Here is a 20,950-nt window from a genome sequence, read left to right on the forward strand (position 1 = left end):
TGAACACCTAGATCTCGGAGACTATAAGAGCTAGAGCCACCAAATTTGGTATGCAGTCTCGTGTAGTATGTACGCTTATCGAGGCGGAAGGGGGCCCCCGGAATTTACATAAAACTGTTTTTCTTAAAAACTATGAAAGCTACCGACATTAAATTTGGTATGTAAGTTAGCCTAATAGACGCGCAGATATTGACTATTTAAAAATTTTGCCACGCCCATTTCCGCCCCCGAAAATTAAACAAAACTGATTTTCTCGAAAACTAACAAAGCTGAAGTCACCAAATTTAGTATGTATATTGGCTTAGTATGTGCGCAAAATACATATATTTTAATATGTTGCCACGCCCACTTCCGCCTCCATAATTTAGAAAAAACCGATTAACTCTTGCAATTTTTTGACCATCGCGATCAAATTTGGCAGAAAAATAAATCTTATCTATTTCTATCAAACTACCAAATTGATTGAAATCGGACTAGAAACATACAAAATATACGTATGAACGTATTTTGCTACGCGATCCATAAGGGCAGAATTGGCCGTTGGCTAGTGGCGGCGCTAGAGTGCTTGTGTGTTTGTAGAGTGAGCGAGATAGCAAATGGTATGAGGCATGTTAAAACAATTTAGTAGACATACATTTGGTTTTCGAAATTCTAAATATTTCTTTCACCTGGTGTATGGTATACCCAAGTCGGCGAGACGACTTACTTACTTCATTTATTATATGGTCCATGGTTTTTACCAAAATTATCCCTTTCGCTTTTTCGGTATTTGCACGAGGCTCAAAGCAAATGCTGAGTATACAGTCCTGACAGTTCAAGACACAGATTTTAAAGAGGTCGAATTATTTAGTCCCCAAAAAATGATCGTTCGAAGTAGGCTGGGCAGCGTGGCATTGCCAGATTATGTGTTTTATTATCGATGTGGGAAATAGGACCAGTTCGGATTGGTCTGTGTTTTTGATTCTCTTTTTCCTTTGTGGAAACTTTTCTTTCGTTTTAAATTTCTGCGATTATGGTGTTTTCACCATTTAGGATTTTAATTGCCTCTAAAAAACTAAGGTATAAATAGTTACGAAGCAAACCGCCTTTGTACTCGACTACGGCGTATCCGACATTAGTGTAAAGCCATTTTTTTGGTCGACTTCTAAGAAAAGTTTCTGGTATCTTAGTTTTTGTATTCGTGTCTGTCGCATCACAGCTCATAGACGATTTGTTGATAATATCCTATATCGGCTTGGCTTTTTATTGCATCCAACAATTTTTTTGCAGCAACTGCTGCTACAGCCTCTGGTTAAACCCATTTGGATGTAGATAAAACTCAGGGTAGATATTGGACGCCAGGCGCGGATAACACAATGTTCTTTCTATTTAACCTTCACCTTTTTGTATGCAAACGATGAGAAACTGTTTGGTTCTTTTTGTAATTATTTCACTGAACTTATCAGTAGGAAGCTTAAAGAGTTTTTAAATTCACTACGATTCTTTGGCTATTTTTTTTTCAACAATGCGCTTCTACGTAAGGCGTAATTTTACTAGATTTTAACACTCATCAAACAGTCAAAAGCTTTTCAAGTAAATTGCTCCGTAAGGATAAGGCGTTTATAATTTTTTCATCTTTAATTTGATTCAAGTTTTTTTTTTCAACTGTCATAAGCAAGAAAGTTTCTAAATGCTTTTGCGTCAAACAGCTTCTAAATCTGTTTTTCATGGTTTTTCTCACCCGGTAACCTTTTCTTTTTGTGCGGCGTATTTTACTAGGAACCTTGTGTATTAAAACATAGTAAAAATAAATTAAGTCCTCTGCTACATAATACTTCTTCGCTTTGGAAAACAATGCCTGAAAATCGAATGTCTTACAGAGCCTGTGAACGACAGGGGCCCCAGCGCCCATCGATTTGTTATGCTACAAAAATGATTCTTAGTGGGTACCCCGTACGAAGGGCCCTAGTGACTAAAAACTGCTACCCTACCTTGAGGGCCCACCGGGCATTTGCCCGGTTGCCCGGGCCTGCTTGTCGCAGAATCGAACATATTCCTCCCTCCATCGTCTCCTCAGTTCTCGTTGCACTACTTTAGTTTTCTGAGATCGATTCTCGTAGAAAGCGGTTAGGGGTGCCCTTCGAAAAGTGGTGTAGTGTTTAGTTAAGTGGGATCCAGTCTCTTGAGCGTATAGTCGACGTGAGTTAAGGACTGTTTCAATTTTAGAGAGGAGGGTGGAGAATTCTTCGAAAGTGAAGATTTGATGTCCTGCCACGCGTCGGAGATGTTTTTTAAAGTTTTCACAGCTGGTTGATTTTTTCAGCAGCATCTAAGAATGAATTTAACGAACGAAGGGAGTTTTTCGTTGATACTTGCCGATTGCGAATTAACTGATTGTATTCGATAAGAGCAGCGATAGGGATTTACCATACTGATCGTGCATTGGGCCATGAGTTCACTGAAAAGGGACGTCGGAAAGCCGTTTACAAATATTTTAGGGGTGATGTCGCTGCCGACGATGGCGATTTCGGCTGCCATTGAGAAGTCGGCCAGTTCATAATTGCGCAACATTGTCCCTGACAGTCCTTCGAAAGTGATCCATGGATTTAGCTCTTGTTGCACTGAAGGATGGCCAATCGTCATAGGGAAACCGTCGAAGGGTCTCTATCAATCACCTTGTGATAGTGACAACGTGACACGTTTAAGGTTCTAGTAAAAAATGAAGTAAGTAAGTCGTCTCGCCGACTTGGGTATACCATACACCAGGTGAAACAAATATTTAAAATTTTGAAAACCAAATGTATGTCTATTAAATTGTTTTAACATGCCTCATACCATATGCTATCTCGCTCACTCTACAAACACACGAGCACTCTAGCGCCGCCACTAGCCTACGGCCAATTCTGCCCTTATGGATCGCGTAGCAAAATACGTTCATACGTATATTTTGTATGTTTCTAGTCCGATTTTAATCAAATTTGGTAGTCTGATAGAAATATATAAGATTTATTAGTCTGCCAAATTTGATCGCGATGGTCAAAAAATTGCAAGAGCCAATCGGTTTTTTCTAAATTATGGAGGCGGAAGTGGGCGTGGTAACATATTAAAATATATGTATTTTGCGCGCATACTAAGCCAATATACATACTAAATTTGGTGACTTTAGCTTTGTTAGTTTTCGAGAAAATCAGTTTTGTTTAATTTTCGGGGGCGGAAATGGGCGTGGCAAAATTTTTAAGTAGTCAATATCTGCGCGTCTATTAAGCTAGCTTACATACCAAATTTAATGTCGGTAGCTTTCATAGTTTTTAAGAAAATCAGAGTTATGTAAATTCCGGGGGCGGAAGGGGGCGTGGCAAAAAGTTGGAACAATTATTTTCTGCGCGCTAACTAAACGAGTATATAAACCAAATTTCATGTTTCTATCTGCTATACTTTTTAAGAAAAACAGTTTTACGTAAATTCTGGGGGCGGAAGGGGGCGTGGCAAAAATTTGAAACAAACTCGATAAGCGTACATACTACACGAGACTGCATACCAAATTTGGTGGCTCTAGCTCTTATAGTCTCCGAGATCTAGGTGTTCATACGGACGGACGGACGGACGGACGGACGGACGGTCGGACGGACGGACGGACGGACAGACGGACATGGCTAGATCGACTCAGTTTTTGATCCTGATCAAGAATATATATACTTTGTGGGGTCGGAGATGCTTCCTTCTGCCTGTTACATACATTTTGGCGACTTTAATATACCATTTCACCCTATGGGTGTATGGTATAAAAATATCAATGAAGCTAACATCGGCTATGCCGAAGTTTATATACCCTTGCAGTCCTTGGTAATAATAATTTTACATGTTTGTTTTCTGCAACTCAATTCATCAATATACAAACAAAACAATTTTACTCTCTATTTTACAATTTGTTCTTCTTTTTCCCTCATTCCCAAAGCAAAGCAACGCACGCATACACATACAGTTTATGTAGCGTTGCGTCTGTATGTGTATGCATGTACTCTGTTGATGACGAAAGACGTAGTAGACAGCAAGCAGCGCTGCCGGCAGAGCTGGGATTATTATTATATTGACTGTAACTTGTGTTATATTTTTCTGATCACATTCAAATTTTGGGATCTGGGGTTTTATATCCAATATTATCACATATGTAAATTTTATAGCGATACTCCAATTTTTATGAAAATGTTTCTTCTAGAGCTATATGATATAGTGGTCCGATCCTGATGGTTTTCATACTTTATTTTTCCAGGGTAATAAAAAACCCCGAAAAATAATTTCAGCCCGATAGCTATTAAGACGGTTGACTAAAACGCATTCGCACAGACGGACGGACATGGCTACATCAACTCAGCTTCTCATGCTGATCAAGAATATATATACTGTATGGGGTCGGAAACGTCTCCTTCTCTGCGTTACAAACATCTAACCGTCAGTATGAACCAGTAGATCTCGGAGACTATAAGAGCTAGAGCCACCAAATTTGGTATGTAGTCTCGTGTAGTATGTACAGTTATCGAGGCTGTTTCAAATTTTTTACCTACCGCCCCCGGAAATTAAGTAAAACCGATTTTCTCAAATACTATACTAACTAGACACACCAAATTTGGTAGGTATATTTGCTGATTTTGTTTGCACATTTTGTTTGTGTAAAGATTTCGCCACGCCTTTTTCCCCCCCACGTAATTTGAAAAAACTCGATTATCTCCCGTAATTTCCTTGTCCAATCAAAAATAAATTTGATACAAATATCCAGCAGAATACCAAATTTGATCAAAATCGGATTAAAAATATCCAAGTTATGCATATAAACGTTTTTCCAGTCTGTTGTCTGTTGGCTGGTGGGGTGCTCGTATGCTTGAGTGAGCGAGATACTAAGATATGCTTGTAAAAAGTATGTGAAAATGCATTTGTTTAATAAATGTCAAATATTTGGTTTACTGGTGTATGGTATACCTAAGTCGGCGAGACGACTTACTTACTTCATTTCTTGTTCTGATGGCAATGACGCATTAGTATGCTGGCAGCGTTTCAGCAGAGACCATTTATATTTACTGTAACTGTAACTTCTTCTATGTATGTATATATCCGATATTTTTAAAATTGGGGGGATATGTTGTTTTATTCGAACATTAGTACTTCACCTTCGCTTATTTTTCGTATACATATCAATAAATGATATAGTGGTCCAATCCGGATGATAGTTACTTACATATTTCATCTCACCGAGGTTATAAATAGCTTAATTATAGCTTTACTCTATATATTGACGCAGTACATATGTACTTTATCGGTTCGGAAACGTATGCTATATTTATGTGAAACATTTTCAGAAAAACACAGGGAAAAATTCCTTGAGTTAGTGAGTTACTGCGTCCTTGATTTAATGAGTCGGTTAGTTTCTGAGTCACGGAGTGAGTGAGTCCAATATAAATGAAACGTATGGGTATGAGGCTTTGCTATATTTCACGAAAGGGCAAAAATAATTTTTATTTTAGACACCTTAGAAGGCAGCAAATTGATCAGTAATTCTTTCCATCCAGAACTAATCCAAAAGTTCGCACCTCTTATATGTGTTTCTCGACGTCAATTTTGATTTCCGTCTCCATGTTTTACTGTAAAGGTCGAAGTTTAACTAATGAATTTTCCTACATTTACCAACATTACTATTTCATTTTGTATTATCCATTATATGAAAAGGTTTTATCGAGAATAAGTACCTAATAATATTACGTAAAAATAACTTACGTATTTTAATTCGACTTTGAATTAATTAATTTTTTTTTGTGCAAAAAAAGGATTGAATAAAGCAATGAAATTTCGCATGTGATCCTTTGTACTCCATTAAAGATACAGATTTCAGCCGAATCAAATCATTTAGCCCCCATAGGAACGATCGGTCGTCAACAGTGGCATTTCACAATGTTTAAAATACCAATTATTGACTGTGCCAAATTTCATCAAGATGAAATCTCTTTTACAATCGCTCACTATGGGACACTCAAACGGACAAGACTAGATATAAAGTGCATATAACAAGAATATTATTTGATGATAAGTTACACATTCATTGACAGTTTTGGAAGATTTTCGTAGATGTTAAGATACCCTTAGACGTTATTTTAATCGGATGAGCATCTGGGCAGATTTAAGAGATTCGAAATCAGCTCCCCAGTTTATACTGTTGATTTTGTTGACTTTACTTTTATAATATCTGCCGTTAAAATGGCTAATAAATACGTACAAAAATATATTAAAATTGTTAGTTTTCATTTGTGTAAAACAATAATTCATTAAATACTTACACACGAAGACAGTATTTGTACCACCAACCGCCACCAACCGCGAAAGCACAATTTCCCTCAACCCATGGATCATTGTCCTGATCAAAGGTCGAGAACTTCTGATTTAAGTGATAGTTCATATTATTTGGAGCTGTTCCTCTAAATCGACCCAGCGATTTTAATTCATATTTCTCGTCTTCACTACCAATGCTAAAATTATCATAGGCAGCAAAGTTGAAGCTTCCGTTAAAAAAACCTAATTGCATATACAGTTCAGAGGATCCGGAATTCGTTATGCTATGCAGTTTTTCGAGCCCAATAAAGAATTCTCCCCCAACGTTCCCGAAACCTTGACGATACTCCGTCCAAGTTCTGTTAAAGTCTACGCTACCATCAAATTGTTTCTGAATTACTATCCATCCACCACCTTCTATATCCCCGTTGCAGAAGGCAGAAAAAGGATCAAGTTTGTTAACTGCGATCATATGAATTCCAGATGCGTGGCCCTTACAACCGGTGTTCGGTATTCTTTCCTTACACAAGTCTAGTCTAGTTGTTGTTATGTTCTTTTTATAAGAATTTACCTGAGAATTTAATTCTTTTATTTCATTGCTACAATTCTTTACTTTAGCCTTACAGTTTCCTAATTCTTTACTTTTAGATGCAAGCTTTTTAAATGCTTCAATTCGATTCGCCTTTTCGGTTGCTAAACTCCTATTTAAACTTTCTATGATGCTCTTCAAATTCATCTCTATTTCAGTTTGAGATTTAGATTTCGTTTCACCTTTTCGTAATTCTTCTATTTCTTTTTTTAACTCTTCCTGAACCTTGGCTTCATTATGTTTCCCTTCTTCAATCTCGTTCTTCTGCTTGTTCAACATGTCAATGATGTACCCTTCGATTCGTCCAATATTATTCTGTTGCTCCGCGAATTGCCAGAGTACTGTTCTCAAGTCTTCATTCGCTGTGCGCAATCTATTAATCTGATCACTCTTCGCATCGTCTTGGGCTTTTAAATAGCTTATTTTCAATAATCTCTCTCTAAGTTTATTGTTATCCTGTTCAAACTCCAGGCGCTTTTGTTTGGTTGCTCTGATTTCATCTTTTAAGTTGGATATATATTCGAGGATAGGTTTCCCGGACTTGAAGCATTTGGAGAGATTGTCTTCCGCAACTGAAAATCCCCAATTCTAACAAAAATAGTTTTATGTCCGTTTTCATTTTGCTATGTCTGAAGAAAATACCTTTTGGAATCCAAGTAGGAAACAAAGTTGAATGATAACTTGTAGAATCATTCTGGGAAATATTCCAAAATATCTAAAATATATGAGTTATTTTGTATTTTGTGTCCACTTGACAAGTTCAACTACGGGAATGTTTCAAAGAAGCACAGTTTAAGAACTCTTAAACACTTAAGAGTGTTAAAAGAAATCCTACGAAAATATTATTATTTACGGTAAATTATAAAACCATTTCTTGATTTACACGATGGAAAACCGTAAAAATTGAAATTACAAATTTATTTAAAATAAATTTTCAAACGCGCCGAGTTATCTTTACACATTGTTCCGTTGATATCGTTGATAGGATCTTTTCTGATGGCAGGGGTAGGCACGCATACAATCAAAAATGAAGTAAGTAAGTCGTCTCGCCGACTTAGGTATACCATACACCAGTAAAGTAAATATTTCAACTTTATTAAACAAATGCATTTTCACATGCTTTTTACAAGCATATCTTAGTATCTCACTCACTCAATCATACGAGCACCCTAGCGCCCCCACCAGCCAACTGCCAACTCCGGCCTTATGGAAAAACGTTTATATGCATAACTCGACTGTTTTTTGTCCGATTTTGATCAAATTTGGTATTTTGCTAGATATAGAGTGAAATGGTATATTAAAGTCACAAAAATGTATGTAACAGGCAGAAGGAAGCTTCTCCGACCCCATAAAGTATATATATTCTTTATCAGGATCAACAGCCGAGTCGATCTAGCCTTGTCCGTCTGTCCGTCCGTCCATCCGTCTGTCCGTATGAACACCTAGATCTCGGAGACTGTAAGAGCTAGAGCCACCAAATTTGGTATGTAGACTCGTGTAGTATATAAAGTGATCAAGTTTATTTCAAATTTTTGCCACGCCATTTTTCGCCCCCGAAATTTAAAAAAAACGTTTATCTCAAAAACTAATCCAGATAGAGACACGATATTTGGTATGTATATTTGCCTAGTAAATTCGCACATTATGTATGTGTACAGATTTTGCCCCGCCTCTTTTCGCCCCCGTAATTTGAAAAAATTCGATTATCTCCCGTATTTTTCTACTCTATGCATGCAATTTGGCACACTTAAATTTGATACTAATATCCAGCGAAATACCAAATTTGATCAAAATCGGACAACAAATAGCCAAGTTATGCATATAAACGTTTTTCCATAAGGCCGGAGTTGGCCGTTGGCTGGTGGGGGCGCTAGGGTGCTCGTATGCTTGAGTGAGTGAGATACTAAGATATACTTTTAAAAAGCATGAGAAAATGCATTTGTTTAATAAATTTGAAATATTTGCTTTACTGGTGTATGGTATACCTAAGTCAGCGAGGCGACGTTCTTGCGTTAACTTTGTTTTTTTTTTAAGATTTTGCGTTTTATTCAAGTGATTTGACAAAAGCGAATTTGGCAATTTCAATATAATTTTTCTTAAAAAATCTCACTGGTTTTATGGAAAAACAATTTTTTCTGACCATTAATTCATCTATTTTAATATAGAACTCACTGTATGTATGACAAGCTTTTAGTGTTGTGTGGAGCGACGTATTGCAAGTTTACGCTGCATATAAAGCGAGCTTTAAGATTTATTTTCTAAACACAAAAAAAAATTAAGTAAGTAAGTCGTCTCGCCGACTTAGGTATACCATACACCAGTAAAGCAAATATTTCAACTTTATTAAACAAATGCATTTTCACATGCTTTTTACAAGCATATCTTAGTATCTCGCTCACTCAATCATACGAGCACCCTAGCGCCCCCACCAGCCAACGGCCAACTCCGGCCTTATGGAAAAACGTTTATATGCATAACTCGACTGTTTTCTGTCCGATTTTGATCAAATTTGGTGTTTTGCTAGATATTAGTATTAAATTTAAGTGTGCAAAACTTGATTGCATAAGGTAAAAAAATACGGGAGATAATCAAGTTTTTCAAATTACGGGGGCGGAAAAGGGCGTGGCAAAATTTTTATACATACAAAATGTGTGCATTTACTAAGCGAATATACATACCAAATATGGTGTCTCTAGCTGGAATAGTTTTTGAGATAAACGCTTTTTTTAAATTTCGGGGGCGAAAAATGGCGTGGCAAAAATTTGAAATAAACTTGATCACTTTATATACTACACGAGTCTACATACCAAATTTGGTGGCTCTAGCTCTTACAGTCTCCGAGATCTAGGTGTTCATACGGACAGACGGACAGACGGACGGACGGACAGACGGACATGGCTAGATCGACTCGGTTTTCGATCCTGATCAAGAATATATATACTTTGTGGGGTCGGAGATGCCTTCTTCTGCCTGTTACATACATTTTGGCGACTTTAATATACCATTTCACCCTATGGGTGTATGGTATAATGAAGTAAGTAAGTCGTCTCGCCGACTTAGGTATACCATACACCAGTAAAGCAAATATTTCAACTTTATTAAACAAATGCTTTTTCACATGCTTTTTACAAGCATATCTTAGTATCTCGCTCACTCAGTCATACGAGCACCCTAGCGCCCCCACCAGCCAACGGCCAACTCCGGCCTTATGGAAAAATGTTTATATGCATAACTCGACTGTTTTTTGTCCGATTTTGATCAAATTTGGCAAAATTTTTATACATACGAAATGTGTGCATTTACTAAGCGAATATAAATTACAAAGCTCCAGTCCTGTTAAGGGTGAAGATTAGGTTGAGAGGCAAACTGAGCCTCTTATTGCTGGCCTTGGGCTCAGACAATAAAACAAATTATTTTACGGCTAAGTGCCGGAGTGAATATTTATTTAAGCGACTTACTGGAAGAGCGCTGTATTCAAACTGATTTTTTAATACATAGAATATTTCACTTAAGCTAAGCCCAAAATTCGCATCACGCCACAATGTCATGGTCGGCAAGCCGACTCAGCAAATCTTCGGCGATAACGGAAACTCTTGCAACAAAACAAAAGTGTCCGGTTACCGTCGCTGACCATTGCAGCTATAGCGCGCTGATACAATTTATGCAATGTCGCAATTGCGAGGGCTGCTACTTAACTTATGGAGCACGCGATAGCGAGGGTAGATTATGAACTTATAAAATATCCTATGTTAAGTGTTACTTGTTAACTACTCCCCCTTCAAGTGTAAGGCCGTCCTCGGCCGACCCAATCCCGGCGACGACTTCTCGTAACTGCATTGCAGACTTCTTTGCACCGATGAGTCGACAAAGAGTGAGGCCAATGCAGATCAAAGCACAGCATATGGCTCCGATGATGAATGCCACACGATAGGCCTGATCAGTTCCGGCGTTTTTTTGGAATTGCTGTATCACCTCCAGATTACGTTCATTCAAACGATGAAGGTAAGGGAGGCTGAGGACATCTTGGGTGGCAGTGATGTTCAGCAAGGGAGAATTGGCAATACCCGGGACTCTATTGCGCACGTTGTTGTGATTGTAAAACAGAGTCCCGTTAATTGCGACTCGGTCTCCGAATGTGATGAGATGCGTGCCTTGTACCTGGATCTCAGTGCCGTTGTCCACCTGAATCCTTGCGAACCCGTCGTTGAGGATTATGATTCCGTCATCTACATGGGTGATTATTTCCAGGTTGCTCGGCTGGATCTCGCAGTGTGCCGTGACACCTGCATGGAGCTCTTTGGCACATGAACTTTCCAAAGCCAGACGACAAAATGTGGCTCCAGGTGAAGCGGCGCAACTCTGCAGTGTGTGGGTTTCTCCATCGCATTCGGCTATGACGTTGTCAAACAATCGCACTATGAAGTTCTTGTGGATAACAGGATAAATCGTGATCTTTCTGCAAGCTCTTTTAATCTTGGGGAATTTAATTATAAAGTGTATCGTGTTAATGGATTGAAGAACTTTTACGGACGCAACGGACATAAGATCTCCTATGGGAGTGTTGGTGAGTTCCTCTAGCCAAATTGATTTCAAATCTGAATGGTCCAAAATGTTTGGGCTAACAATGTTGGCCTTTGCCAGAGTAATAGCAAGCATTAAATTTTGCAACTCCATCATTAGCATTCTGTTTCTAGACAGAAGTGTTTCATATAAATGGCCAGTGTCAACCTGTGAGTCTTTGGCTATCTTGAGAATTTTGTTGACAGTAATTGTTAACTGATTAAGCTGGTCCTGAACTCTAGTATTTATTTCTACTTGTTTATTATTGGCATTTATTAATTGCATTTCAGTAAACCTAGCGTGCTCTAAACTATGCCAAGTGGCTAGAGGTAAGTTGAATAACTATATCTAACTTATACGAGTTTGCCTAGTGGCTTAAAAAAAGGTGTAAAAGAAAAACAAGTCACCTTAGGTTGTCCTTGTGGACCACCCTCCCTCTAATGAGGACCTCGGTCCCCAGGTCTGCTTCCACTGCCTTCTCATCATAAGGGGGTGAGTTTGTTTCCGAGCCGTCGGTTGGACTTGACCAAAACTCTGTCACCAACGTCGAAGACCCTATTCTGCCGCTTTGCGTTCTCCCTAGCTCTGAGCATGGTCTGAGCGTTTCTGATCTTTTCTTGTTTTTTGGGGTGTCTATCATATTTAGCCCTAGCACATGTTTTGCAATTTTGTACTATTTTATTGGCCATTCTTGCCATCTTTGGAAAGTAGTACTCCGAGAGTACCTGCTTAATATTTTCCTGTGGAAACTCAGGTAAACATTTGACGGCATCTAGTGGCTCGTCACAGCGAATGTCGTTTCTAATTCCTATAGTAGCATATGGTACTACTTGTGGGGCGGCAACGTTAGCAGCTGCTATTTGTGGGGCGGCAGCGTTTGCTGCTGCTATTTGTTGAGCCAACTCATTAATTCTTTGAGTCAATGCTCGATCCCTCTGCTCGTTTGCAGCGGCCTGTTCAGCTAAAGCATCGCTGACAGCTGACCTTATTATTTCCCTAAGCTGATCTGGATCCATTTTACCTAATGGGGAGAAACTGCAGGGAGAGGATTTGTAGCCGAGGCTTCGATGCGAATGTCACAGTCGGAATCTGAGTCGCTAAAGTGCTTGCGAGGTGTTCTGTATTGGCTGAACATGCGCAGGCCAGTGGCCGCGAAAAGCAAAACGGGTCGAATTACGTTGTAGCTCTGAACCACGAGAACTGTATGTATTGATATAGCACAATTTTAGACACAGAAAGTAACACAAATTAATTTTATTAACGAACTGGATGACAAATTGTTTTACCTAGAATTCTCAAGGCAGTCACTCTCACAAGTTTTAGAAACCTAGTTCAGATTACTGTTATTAATTATGATCTGTTGCAATATTAAACACTCACAACTACTAAACTAATTTTTACAAAAAATTAAGACTTTTGTATAAGAAAAAATTTTGGCTAGAGTATCCACTTACATGATTCCACTAACACAAAAAAAATATTTCTTTATTATGTTGGTCACTCGCAGCTCCCTCGCTGCTGTCTTAATTTTTTGTTGGTCACTGGCAGCTCCCTCGCTGCTGTCTTATTTGTTGTTGCTTGTTGCAGCTCCTGTGCTGCTGTTTGGTTATTAGTGGATGTGGAGTCCGACCACTAGTTGGGCGCCAATTACAAGGCTCCAGTCCTGTTAAGGGTGAAGATTAGGTTGAGAGGCAAACTGAGCCTCTTATTGCTGGCCTTGGGCTCAGACAATAAAACAAATTATTTTACGGCTAAGTGCCGGAGTGAATATTTATTTAAGCGACTTACTGGAAGAGCGCTGTATTCAAACTGATTTTTTAATACATAGAATATTTCACTTAAGCTAAGCCCAAAATTCGCATCACGCCACAATGTCATGGTCGGCAAGCCGACTCAGCAAATCTTCGGCGATAACGGAAACTCTTGCAACAAAACAAAAGTGTCCGGTTACCGTCGCTGACCATTGCAGCTATAGCGCGCTGATACAATTTATGCAATGTCGCAATTGCGAGGGCTGCTACTTAACTTATGGAGCACGCGATAGCGAGGGTAGATTATGAACTTATAAAATATCCTATGTTAAGTGTTACTTGTTAACTTATACATACCAAATATGGTGTCTCTAGCTGGAATAGTTTTTGAGACAAACGCTTTTTTTAAATTGCGGGGGCGGAAAGGGGCGTGGCAAAAATTTAAACTTGATTACTCGACATACTACACGAGTCTACATACCAAATTTGGTGGCTTTAGCTCTTACAGTCTCCGAGATTTAGGTGTTCATACGGACAGACGGATGGACGGACGGACAGACGGACATGGCTAGATCGACTCGGTGGTTGATCCTGATCAAGAATATATATACTTTGTGGGGTCGGAGATGCCTTCTTCTGCCTGTTACATACATTTTGGCGACTTTAATATACCATTTCACCCTATGGGTGTATGGTATAAATATATCAAAGATGTTAACTTCGGCTATGCCGAATTTTTCAAATTGCGGGGCGGAAAGGGGCGTTGCAAAAATTAAAAATAATCTAAATCACTTTACATGCTACACGAGTATACATATGTATATACCAAATTTGGTGGCTGTAGCTTTCATAGTCTCCGAGATCTGCGTGTTCATACGGACGGACAGACGGGCATGGCTAGATCGACTCGGCTGTTGATCCTAAGCAAAAATATACATATGTAGGGGAGAAGGCCTAGTTGTGACATTCTCAAATATTTTTGAAATGCGGTATTGAATGGCAGTTTGAGCCCTGCAAATCATATTTGTTAGACGTTCTGCAGTTTTTGGACAGACCCCAACGTTAATAATCGTATTGTGTACATACGCGTACCAAACATCGTGTTGAAAATCGTGCGAAAAAGTTTTTTCCATTTTTTTCAAAGTACCAAAATTTTGTGAAATCAACAGTGAAAAGGTGAGTGCAATGCATCAAAGTATTGTATTTGCCGTATATTTTGTGATTCTATAAAAATTTATGTGATTATGTAGTGTCTATAAAAAATATAGATATAAACTTTAAACTATAAAAAGGCCCGGTTATGACTCAGCTGGGGTGCCCAGTTATGTCCCATTTTTTTTGCACTCGGATTATGTAAAATTGTCAAATTCCAACATTTTTGTTGTTGTTTAACAACAAGGAAAGGAAATTTACATATTGAGACCAGTTTGTCCAAGAATATTCTGGATGATCTCGATCGGGAATGTTCATTCGAAGTGCGCTAATATGCAAGCAAGTTATTTTACTTGCAAAAACTGCGAAAGTGACATGGACGACAAGGAATAAAAATCGTTGTCATTTATGGCCATTGGAAGCCATTTTCTTTTGTTTTTTTTTCATTGTTTTTGCCATTGAAGGCCTACATAATAAATAAACCATAAAATTACAACAATTGGTGTGACATTCCTTTCATATTTTCGTATTTTCAGTGAATTTCTTAAGTCATAACTGGGCCTTCGGCCTAAAAAAAGTTATCCAAATTAAATCTGTTCCAAAATTTTTTGAGTAACTCAAATAAACATACATTCTTTGGAAAACGTTGCGTTTGGTTAATATTTAAATGTTAAACTTCTTAATTTTTAATTTGCCGGAACTGAAGAAAAAATTTCGAGGTTTTCCAAACCCAGGTCATAACTCCCCTACTCTATTTTTTCCATTATTATTTTCCTTTTTATTAGAGACACATACATACGCGCACAGACACATACACAGAATAGTGAAGGGTAAATAGATAGAGGAGCTTTAGGATTCGAGAATTCAACTTGTTTGTTAATTGTCATAAGGTAAACAGTACACAAAGATAGAGGGTGAGAATGGAAAAAACATTTCCTTAGCACAAAAAAAATTATTTAAAAGTAGAGAGTGTCGAATATATGTAGGTAAGTTTCATTTGTGTTGTGTTGATTTGCTTGGCTTTTGATATGATGATTACCAAGACCCAAATCATCTTCATCTTCATGGACAACCACACCGCGTCCAATGATGATGTGTTTGCCAGTTAAACTCAACACGGAATCGGTAATAGTTACATTCAAGATGCCGGTGGAGTTCACTGCCACATTACCCAAATCGCCAACATGACGCACTTCATGGTCAGGGCCACCATGATCCACCTTTTGTGGATTGTAGTGAGCTCCCATGCTGGTGCAGCCATTGGTCAGATATCCCTTCTCGTGTATATGGAAACCATGTTTGCCCTCCTTCAGGAGAGTCAATAGAATGCGCACATGAACATTTTGCCCACAATCATTCTGAATGAAGGTAACATTGCCCTTGACTTGACTATTATCCTCTTGCACAGGTCCAATCACATAGGCAATGGCCTCCATTGGGGTAGCACGTGCCGCACACATTGAGGCACATAAGACCAGGGTAATTGCCAAAAGACGCAGCATGTTATTGTCCAACCCAAGTTTGTTTTTTATGAAATTCCAACACAAAAATTCTACCGCTATTATATTACCTGCACTTCTGTACCGTTGAAGAACTGCGTTATGCATGCATGGGTGGGTGTTATGGGTGCATGGGATAAAAATGTTTAGTAAACCAGAGGGCCGGGGCTAACTTCGACCGCGTCAAAGTTTGTATACCCTTGCAACTTTTTTGGTAACTCTTTCCTTTTCAAAGTGGAAAAACGTTTTACCTACAAAAGGCTAATGTTTGCGAAAGAACGGCCAACAATCTTAGCATAGGAAAAAACGAAGATATTGATCAAAGTCACTGTTTTCCACCGATCGTTCCTATGGGAGCAATATGATATAGTAACCCGATATTTATCAAATTCGGCACAGTCATTAACAGATATACTAAACTAACAAATATTTTATTTGAAAGCAATCGCGTCAAAAGTAACGAAGTTATTGAAGAAAGTCACTGTTTTCGACCGATCGTTCCTATGGGAGCTATATGATATAGTCACCCGATCTTCATCAAATTTGGCATAGTCATATGTACAATGAACTCACCAATATTAAATTTCAATAGCTCAGAAAATAACGAAGTTATTAAGAAAAGTCACTGTTCGTGACTTTGCGGCTTGTATGGGAGCTATATGATATAGTGGTCCGATCCGGCTGAATCCGAGATATACAACCCCTGCAGTATATACAAGCCTATATGCAAAATTTCTCTGTAGCTCTTACGGTATAGGAGTTTGCGTTGATCCAGACGGACGGACGGACGGACATGGCTATATGAACTCGTCTCGTCATGCTGATCAAGAATATATATACCTTATATGGTCGAAGATGCTTCCTTCTATGCGTTGCACACTTCTGACCAAAATTAATATACTCTTTTTGCAAGGGTATAAAAAAAAGAAATAAAAATAAAGATATTTGTTGGGATTGATGTTCATGTGGAGCCCATCTCACTGTGCTATGGTGTCGGAAATATATGTTATGTATTATACTCCGTAAAATATTGGCTTAATTAGAGTGTACAAGATTTTTAAGCAGGTAAAGATACTGTTACACTTTGAATTTTGTCGATGGAGCATATGGACAAATTTGAGAGACTCGATTGTTGATTTCAGTGACTTTACTTTTATAATATAACGTACAAAAATATAATTATACAAATGATAATAACAATAATGAATTATTATTAATTATTAATTACGCATAGTTACACTTTTAATTGGATAACACAAATTCCATTTACTCTTTCTTTTTCGATGTAACAGTTTTCAAAGTTTTATTTCCATTCGCCTTTTCCTTTTCTAAATTCTTTTTCAAATTTTCAATTTCTTTTTTTAAATTCATCTCGATTTCAGATTGAGATCTGGGTTTCCTCTCCATTTGATTTTGATTGTTAATCTTTATTTTAATTTTAGGTGTTGGTTTCTTATCCACTTGATATTTAACATTTAAGGCTATTTTACGCAATTCTTCCATTTCTTTTTTTAAATCTTTCTGATTCTTGGCAGCCTTAAGTTTCCCTTCTTGGATCGCATTCTTCTGCATGATCATAAAATCAATCATATTACTTTCGACTCTTGAAATTGTATTCCGTTGCTGCGAAAATTCCCAGAGAATTCTTCTCAAGTCTTCATTTTCTGTACGCAACCTATCAATTAAATTATCCTTCGCATAGTCTTGAGCTTTTCGAAGTTCAACATTTTTCGCTCTGATTTCTTCTTTTAAATCGGATATATATTCGTGTATAAGCTTCCCGGACTTGAAGCATGTCGCTAAACAGAGACTGTTTTCGGCAACTGAATATCCCGGATTCTGTGATATATAATTTTAGGTAAGTTTTCATTTTGCTGTATTTGAGGGGCTTTTGAAATTACTTGTAGAAATCCGAGTAGGAAAAAGATGAAACAAAATCGGGTGACCATTTGTTTGTTCATTTTAAATTTAATCCAAAATATTTAAAAATTAAAAAAATATTTTAATGTTATGTTCACCAGCTTTCCACAAATGTTCAAAAAAGTATTGAAGAAAAGTGTGTTATTGATGCTAGATTATATAATATTATATACCGTATAAATCGATTAATAGGTTTTCGGAACACTGTGTTAATTGCAATTTTTGTGAAAACAATATACAATGAACTAAGTTTACCGACTTGGGTATACCATGCCTTATACCATATGCTATCTCGCTCAAACTACAAACACACGAGCACTCTAGCGCCGCACCTAGCCAACGGTCAATTCTCCACTTATGGATTACGTAGTAAAATACGTTTATACGCATATTTTGCACGTTTCTAGTCCGATTTCAATAAAATAGATAAAATTAATTAGTCTGCCGAATTTGAATTGCAGTTGGCAATCGATTTTTTATAAATTATGAAGGCGGAAGTGGGCGTTGCAAAACACTAAAATATATATATTCTGCGCGCATACTAAAAAAATCTGCATACTAAATTTGGTGACTTTAGCTTCGTTAGTTTTCGAAAAAATCACTTTTATTTAATTTTCGGGGGCAATTAGTAATAATAACTAAGCATATAAACCAAATTGGATGCCTCTAGCTGTTATACTTTTTAAGAAAAACAGTTTTATGTAAATTTTGGAGGCGTGGCCCAAATTCCAATTAACTCTATACACGGCCAGACGGACATGGCTAAATCGACTCGGCTGTTGATCCTGATCAAGAATATATATACTTTATGGGATCGGAGAAGCTTCTTTCTGTCTGTTACATACATTTTGGCGACTTTAATATACCATTTCACCCTATGGGTGCATGGTATAAAAATATTTTTACCGAAATGCCAACCATGTAAAAATGAAATCGTAAAAAAATAGAGATGGGAGTGTGGTTTTGGATTTTCGGGTTCAAACAAAACTTTGAGGTTCCTTTCACTTTTGTAGACGTCACCAGTCACTGTCACCGCTTTTGCCCACAGGCAAAATTTAATCACCGTAGTTTTGATGGTCGGTTGTTACTATGAAAAAAGTAACCATCCCACGGCGGAAGATATACATATTTAGAGTTAAATAAATGGCTTAAAAAAGGTTATTGTTACCCTTTTTTTATTTTACACTGTTTTCACCACGGTTTTTGCGACTTAAGTTCGCTTTAAAGACGCCTTAAGCTTGACTTAAGTTCGCTTGAGATTGGTTGCCTTAAGGATGCCTTAGGATCCCTTGAACTTCATCTTGGGTTGCTTTAATGCCGCATTGACGGTCTATTTTCGCGATTCTGTTTCTCATATTTTGATGGCTTACATTATATTTAATTTTCGATTCCAAATGATTATCTAGAGGTATATTTTCGCTGTCACTTGATTATGATTATGTATTCTTCAGTTTGTCGGTATCCCTTAATTAAATGAAGTAAGTAAGTCGTCTCGCCGACTTAGGTAGACCATACACCAGTAAAGCAAATATTAAGCATATCTTAGTATCTCGCTCACTCAGTCATACGAGCACCCTAGCGCCCCCACCAGCCAACGGCCAACTCCGGCCTTATGGAAAAATGTTTATATGCATAACTCGACTGTTTTTTGTCCGATTTTGATCAAATTTTGTATTTTGCTAGATATTAGTATTAAATTTAAGTGTGCCAAATTGATTGATTGCATAAAGTAAATGAAGTAAGTAAGTCATCTCGCCGACTTTGGTATACCATACACCAGTAAAGCAAATATTTCAAGCATTTTCACATGCTTCTACAAGCATATCTTAGTATCTCGCTCACTCAATCATACGAGCACCCTAGCGCCCCCACCAGCCAACGGCCAACTCCGGCCTTATGGAAAAACCTTTATATGCATAACTCGACTGTTTTTTATCCGATTTTGATCAAATTTGGTATTTTGATAGATATTAGTATTAAATTTAAGTGTGCCAAATTTGATTGCATGAGGTAAAAAAATACGGGAGATAATCAAGTTTTTCAAATTACGGGGGCGGAAAAGGGCGTGGCAAAATTTTTATACATACAAAATGTGTGCATTTACTAAGCGAATATACATACCAAATATGGTGTCTCTAGCTGGAATAGTTTTTGAGATAAACACTTTTTTTAAATTTCGGGGGCGGAAAGGGGCGTGGCAAAAATTTGAAATAAACTTGATCACTCTACATACTACACGAGTCTACATACCAAATTTGGTGGCTCTAGCTTTTACAGTCTCCGAAATCTAGGTGCTCATACGGACAGACGGACGGACGGACGGACAGACGGACATGGCTGGATCGACTCGGTTGTTGATCCCGATCAAGAATATATATACTTTGTGGGGTCGGAGATGCTTCCTTCTGCCTGTTACATACATTTTGGCGACTTTAATATACCATATTACCACTAACCATAGAACACATAGATAGGACAAACTCATGATTTTTTGATTGCAAACGCTAGCCTAGTCATGGAACCCCAGAGAACTTCGGGAAAACCCGAACGCTCTCACTCTCAATGAGAGCGTAAAATGGGGAGAGGGCAAAGCAGCTACGAAAAAATTTCAGTCTAGCACAGACTACAGAACGACGAAGGCAGGCCTACGTCGCTTGTGATTTCGTTCTGTCTATGTATGTGTACACTCGTCGGTACATGCTCAGGCTTCGTAGTGTGTGTGTGACGTGAAGTTGTACAACATCGCATTTCAATAGCTCGCTCGACCAAAATTTTTAATTTTCGACAAAACAGCGACAATGCGAATAAGAAATGCCCCTGTGGAAAGAATATCAAGAAATATTGCCATCTTCTTCGTATGTATCCCGGTGGCTGTGCCGATAGAGTGTTCGCTTGGCGAACTGAATGTCGCTGGTTCGATTCCCACTTCGGAACCGACCAATATGGTTTTTTTTTCTATTTTTTAATAAATAAAAAATAAATAAATAATAAATGAATAAAAAAGAAAAATAAACAAAAAATAAAGAAACAAAAAATCCACAATAAAAAACAAAATTATAAAATAGAAAAAAACATTATATAAGCCAATGATTTCGAGTGGGGAATCGAACCAGGGACATTCCCCAAGTCACATCACGAAGCGAGCACTCTATCGGCACAGCGTTTGCAATCAAAAAATCATGAGT

The 20,950-nt window shown here is 37.9% G+C and overlaps 3 protein-coding genes and 1 long non-coding RNA gene across 4 annotated transcripts; all 4 read right to left on the bottom strand.

Annotated features, from left to right (window-relative positions):
- Positions 1 to 874: 874 nt before the first annotated feature.
- LOC124459702 lies at positions 875 to 5,943 on the bottom strand. The gene is made up of 2 exons (XR_006953740.1): positions 4,980 to 5,943; positions 875 to 2,688 (listed from the first exon to the last, which is right to left on the bottom strand). It is a non-coding gene; the product is annotated as an uncharacterized LOC124459702 (long non-coding RNA).
- A 76-nt stretch (positions 5,944 to 6,019) lies between these two features.
- LOC111519456 (fibrinogen-like protein 1) lies at positions 6,020 to 7,661 on the bottom strand. The gene is made up of 3 exons (XM_023180464.2): positions 7,526 to 7,661; positions 6,303 to 7,471; positions 6,020 to 6,226 (listed from the first exon to the last, which is right to left on the bottom strand). The coding sequence occupies exons 1-3, from the start codon at positions 7,574 to 7,576 to the stop codon at positions 6,115 to 6,117; spliced, it is 1,332 nt and encodes a 443-aa protein (XP_023036232.2). The 5' UTR covers positions 7,577 to 7,661; the 3' UTR covers positions 6,020 to 6,114.
- Positions 7,662 to 15,302: 7,641 nt separating this feature from the next.
- LOC6651481 (extracellular superoxide dismutase [Cu-Zn]) lies at positions 15,303 to 15,862 on the bottom strand. Its single transcript, XM_002072630.4, has one exon. It carries the CDS (start codon positions 15,846 to 15,848, stop codon positions 15,303 to 15,305), a length of 546 nt encoding a protein of 181 aa, XP_002072666.4. The 5' UTR covers positions 15,849 to 15,862.
- Positions 15,863 to 16,970: 1,108 nt separating this feature from the next.
- LOC111519477 lies at positions 16,971 to 17,891 on the bottom strand. Its single transcript, XM_023180584.2, has 2 exons — positions 17,747 to 17,891; positions 16,971 to 17,684 (listed from the first exon to the last, which is right to left on the bottom strand). Exons 1-2 carry the CDS (start codon positions 17,804 to 17,806, stop codon positions 17,112 to 17,114), a joined length of 633 nt encoding a protein of 210 aa, XP_023036352.1. The 5' UTR covers positions 17,807 to 17,891; the 3' UTR covers positions 16,971 to 17,111.
- Positions 17,892 to 20,950: the final 3,059 nt, after the last annotated feature.

The sequence above is a fragment of the Drosophila willistoni genome, chromosome 3R (genome assembly GCF_018902025.1).
Source record: "Drosophila willistoni isolate 14030-0811.24 chromosome 3R, UCI_dwil_1.1, whole genome shotgun sequence".
Classification (NCBI taxonomy): domain Eukaryota; kingdom Metazoa; phylum Arthropoda; class Insecta; order Diptera; family Drosophilidae; genus Drosophila; species Drosophila willistoni.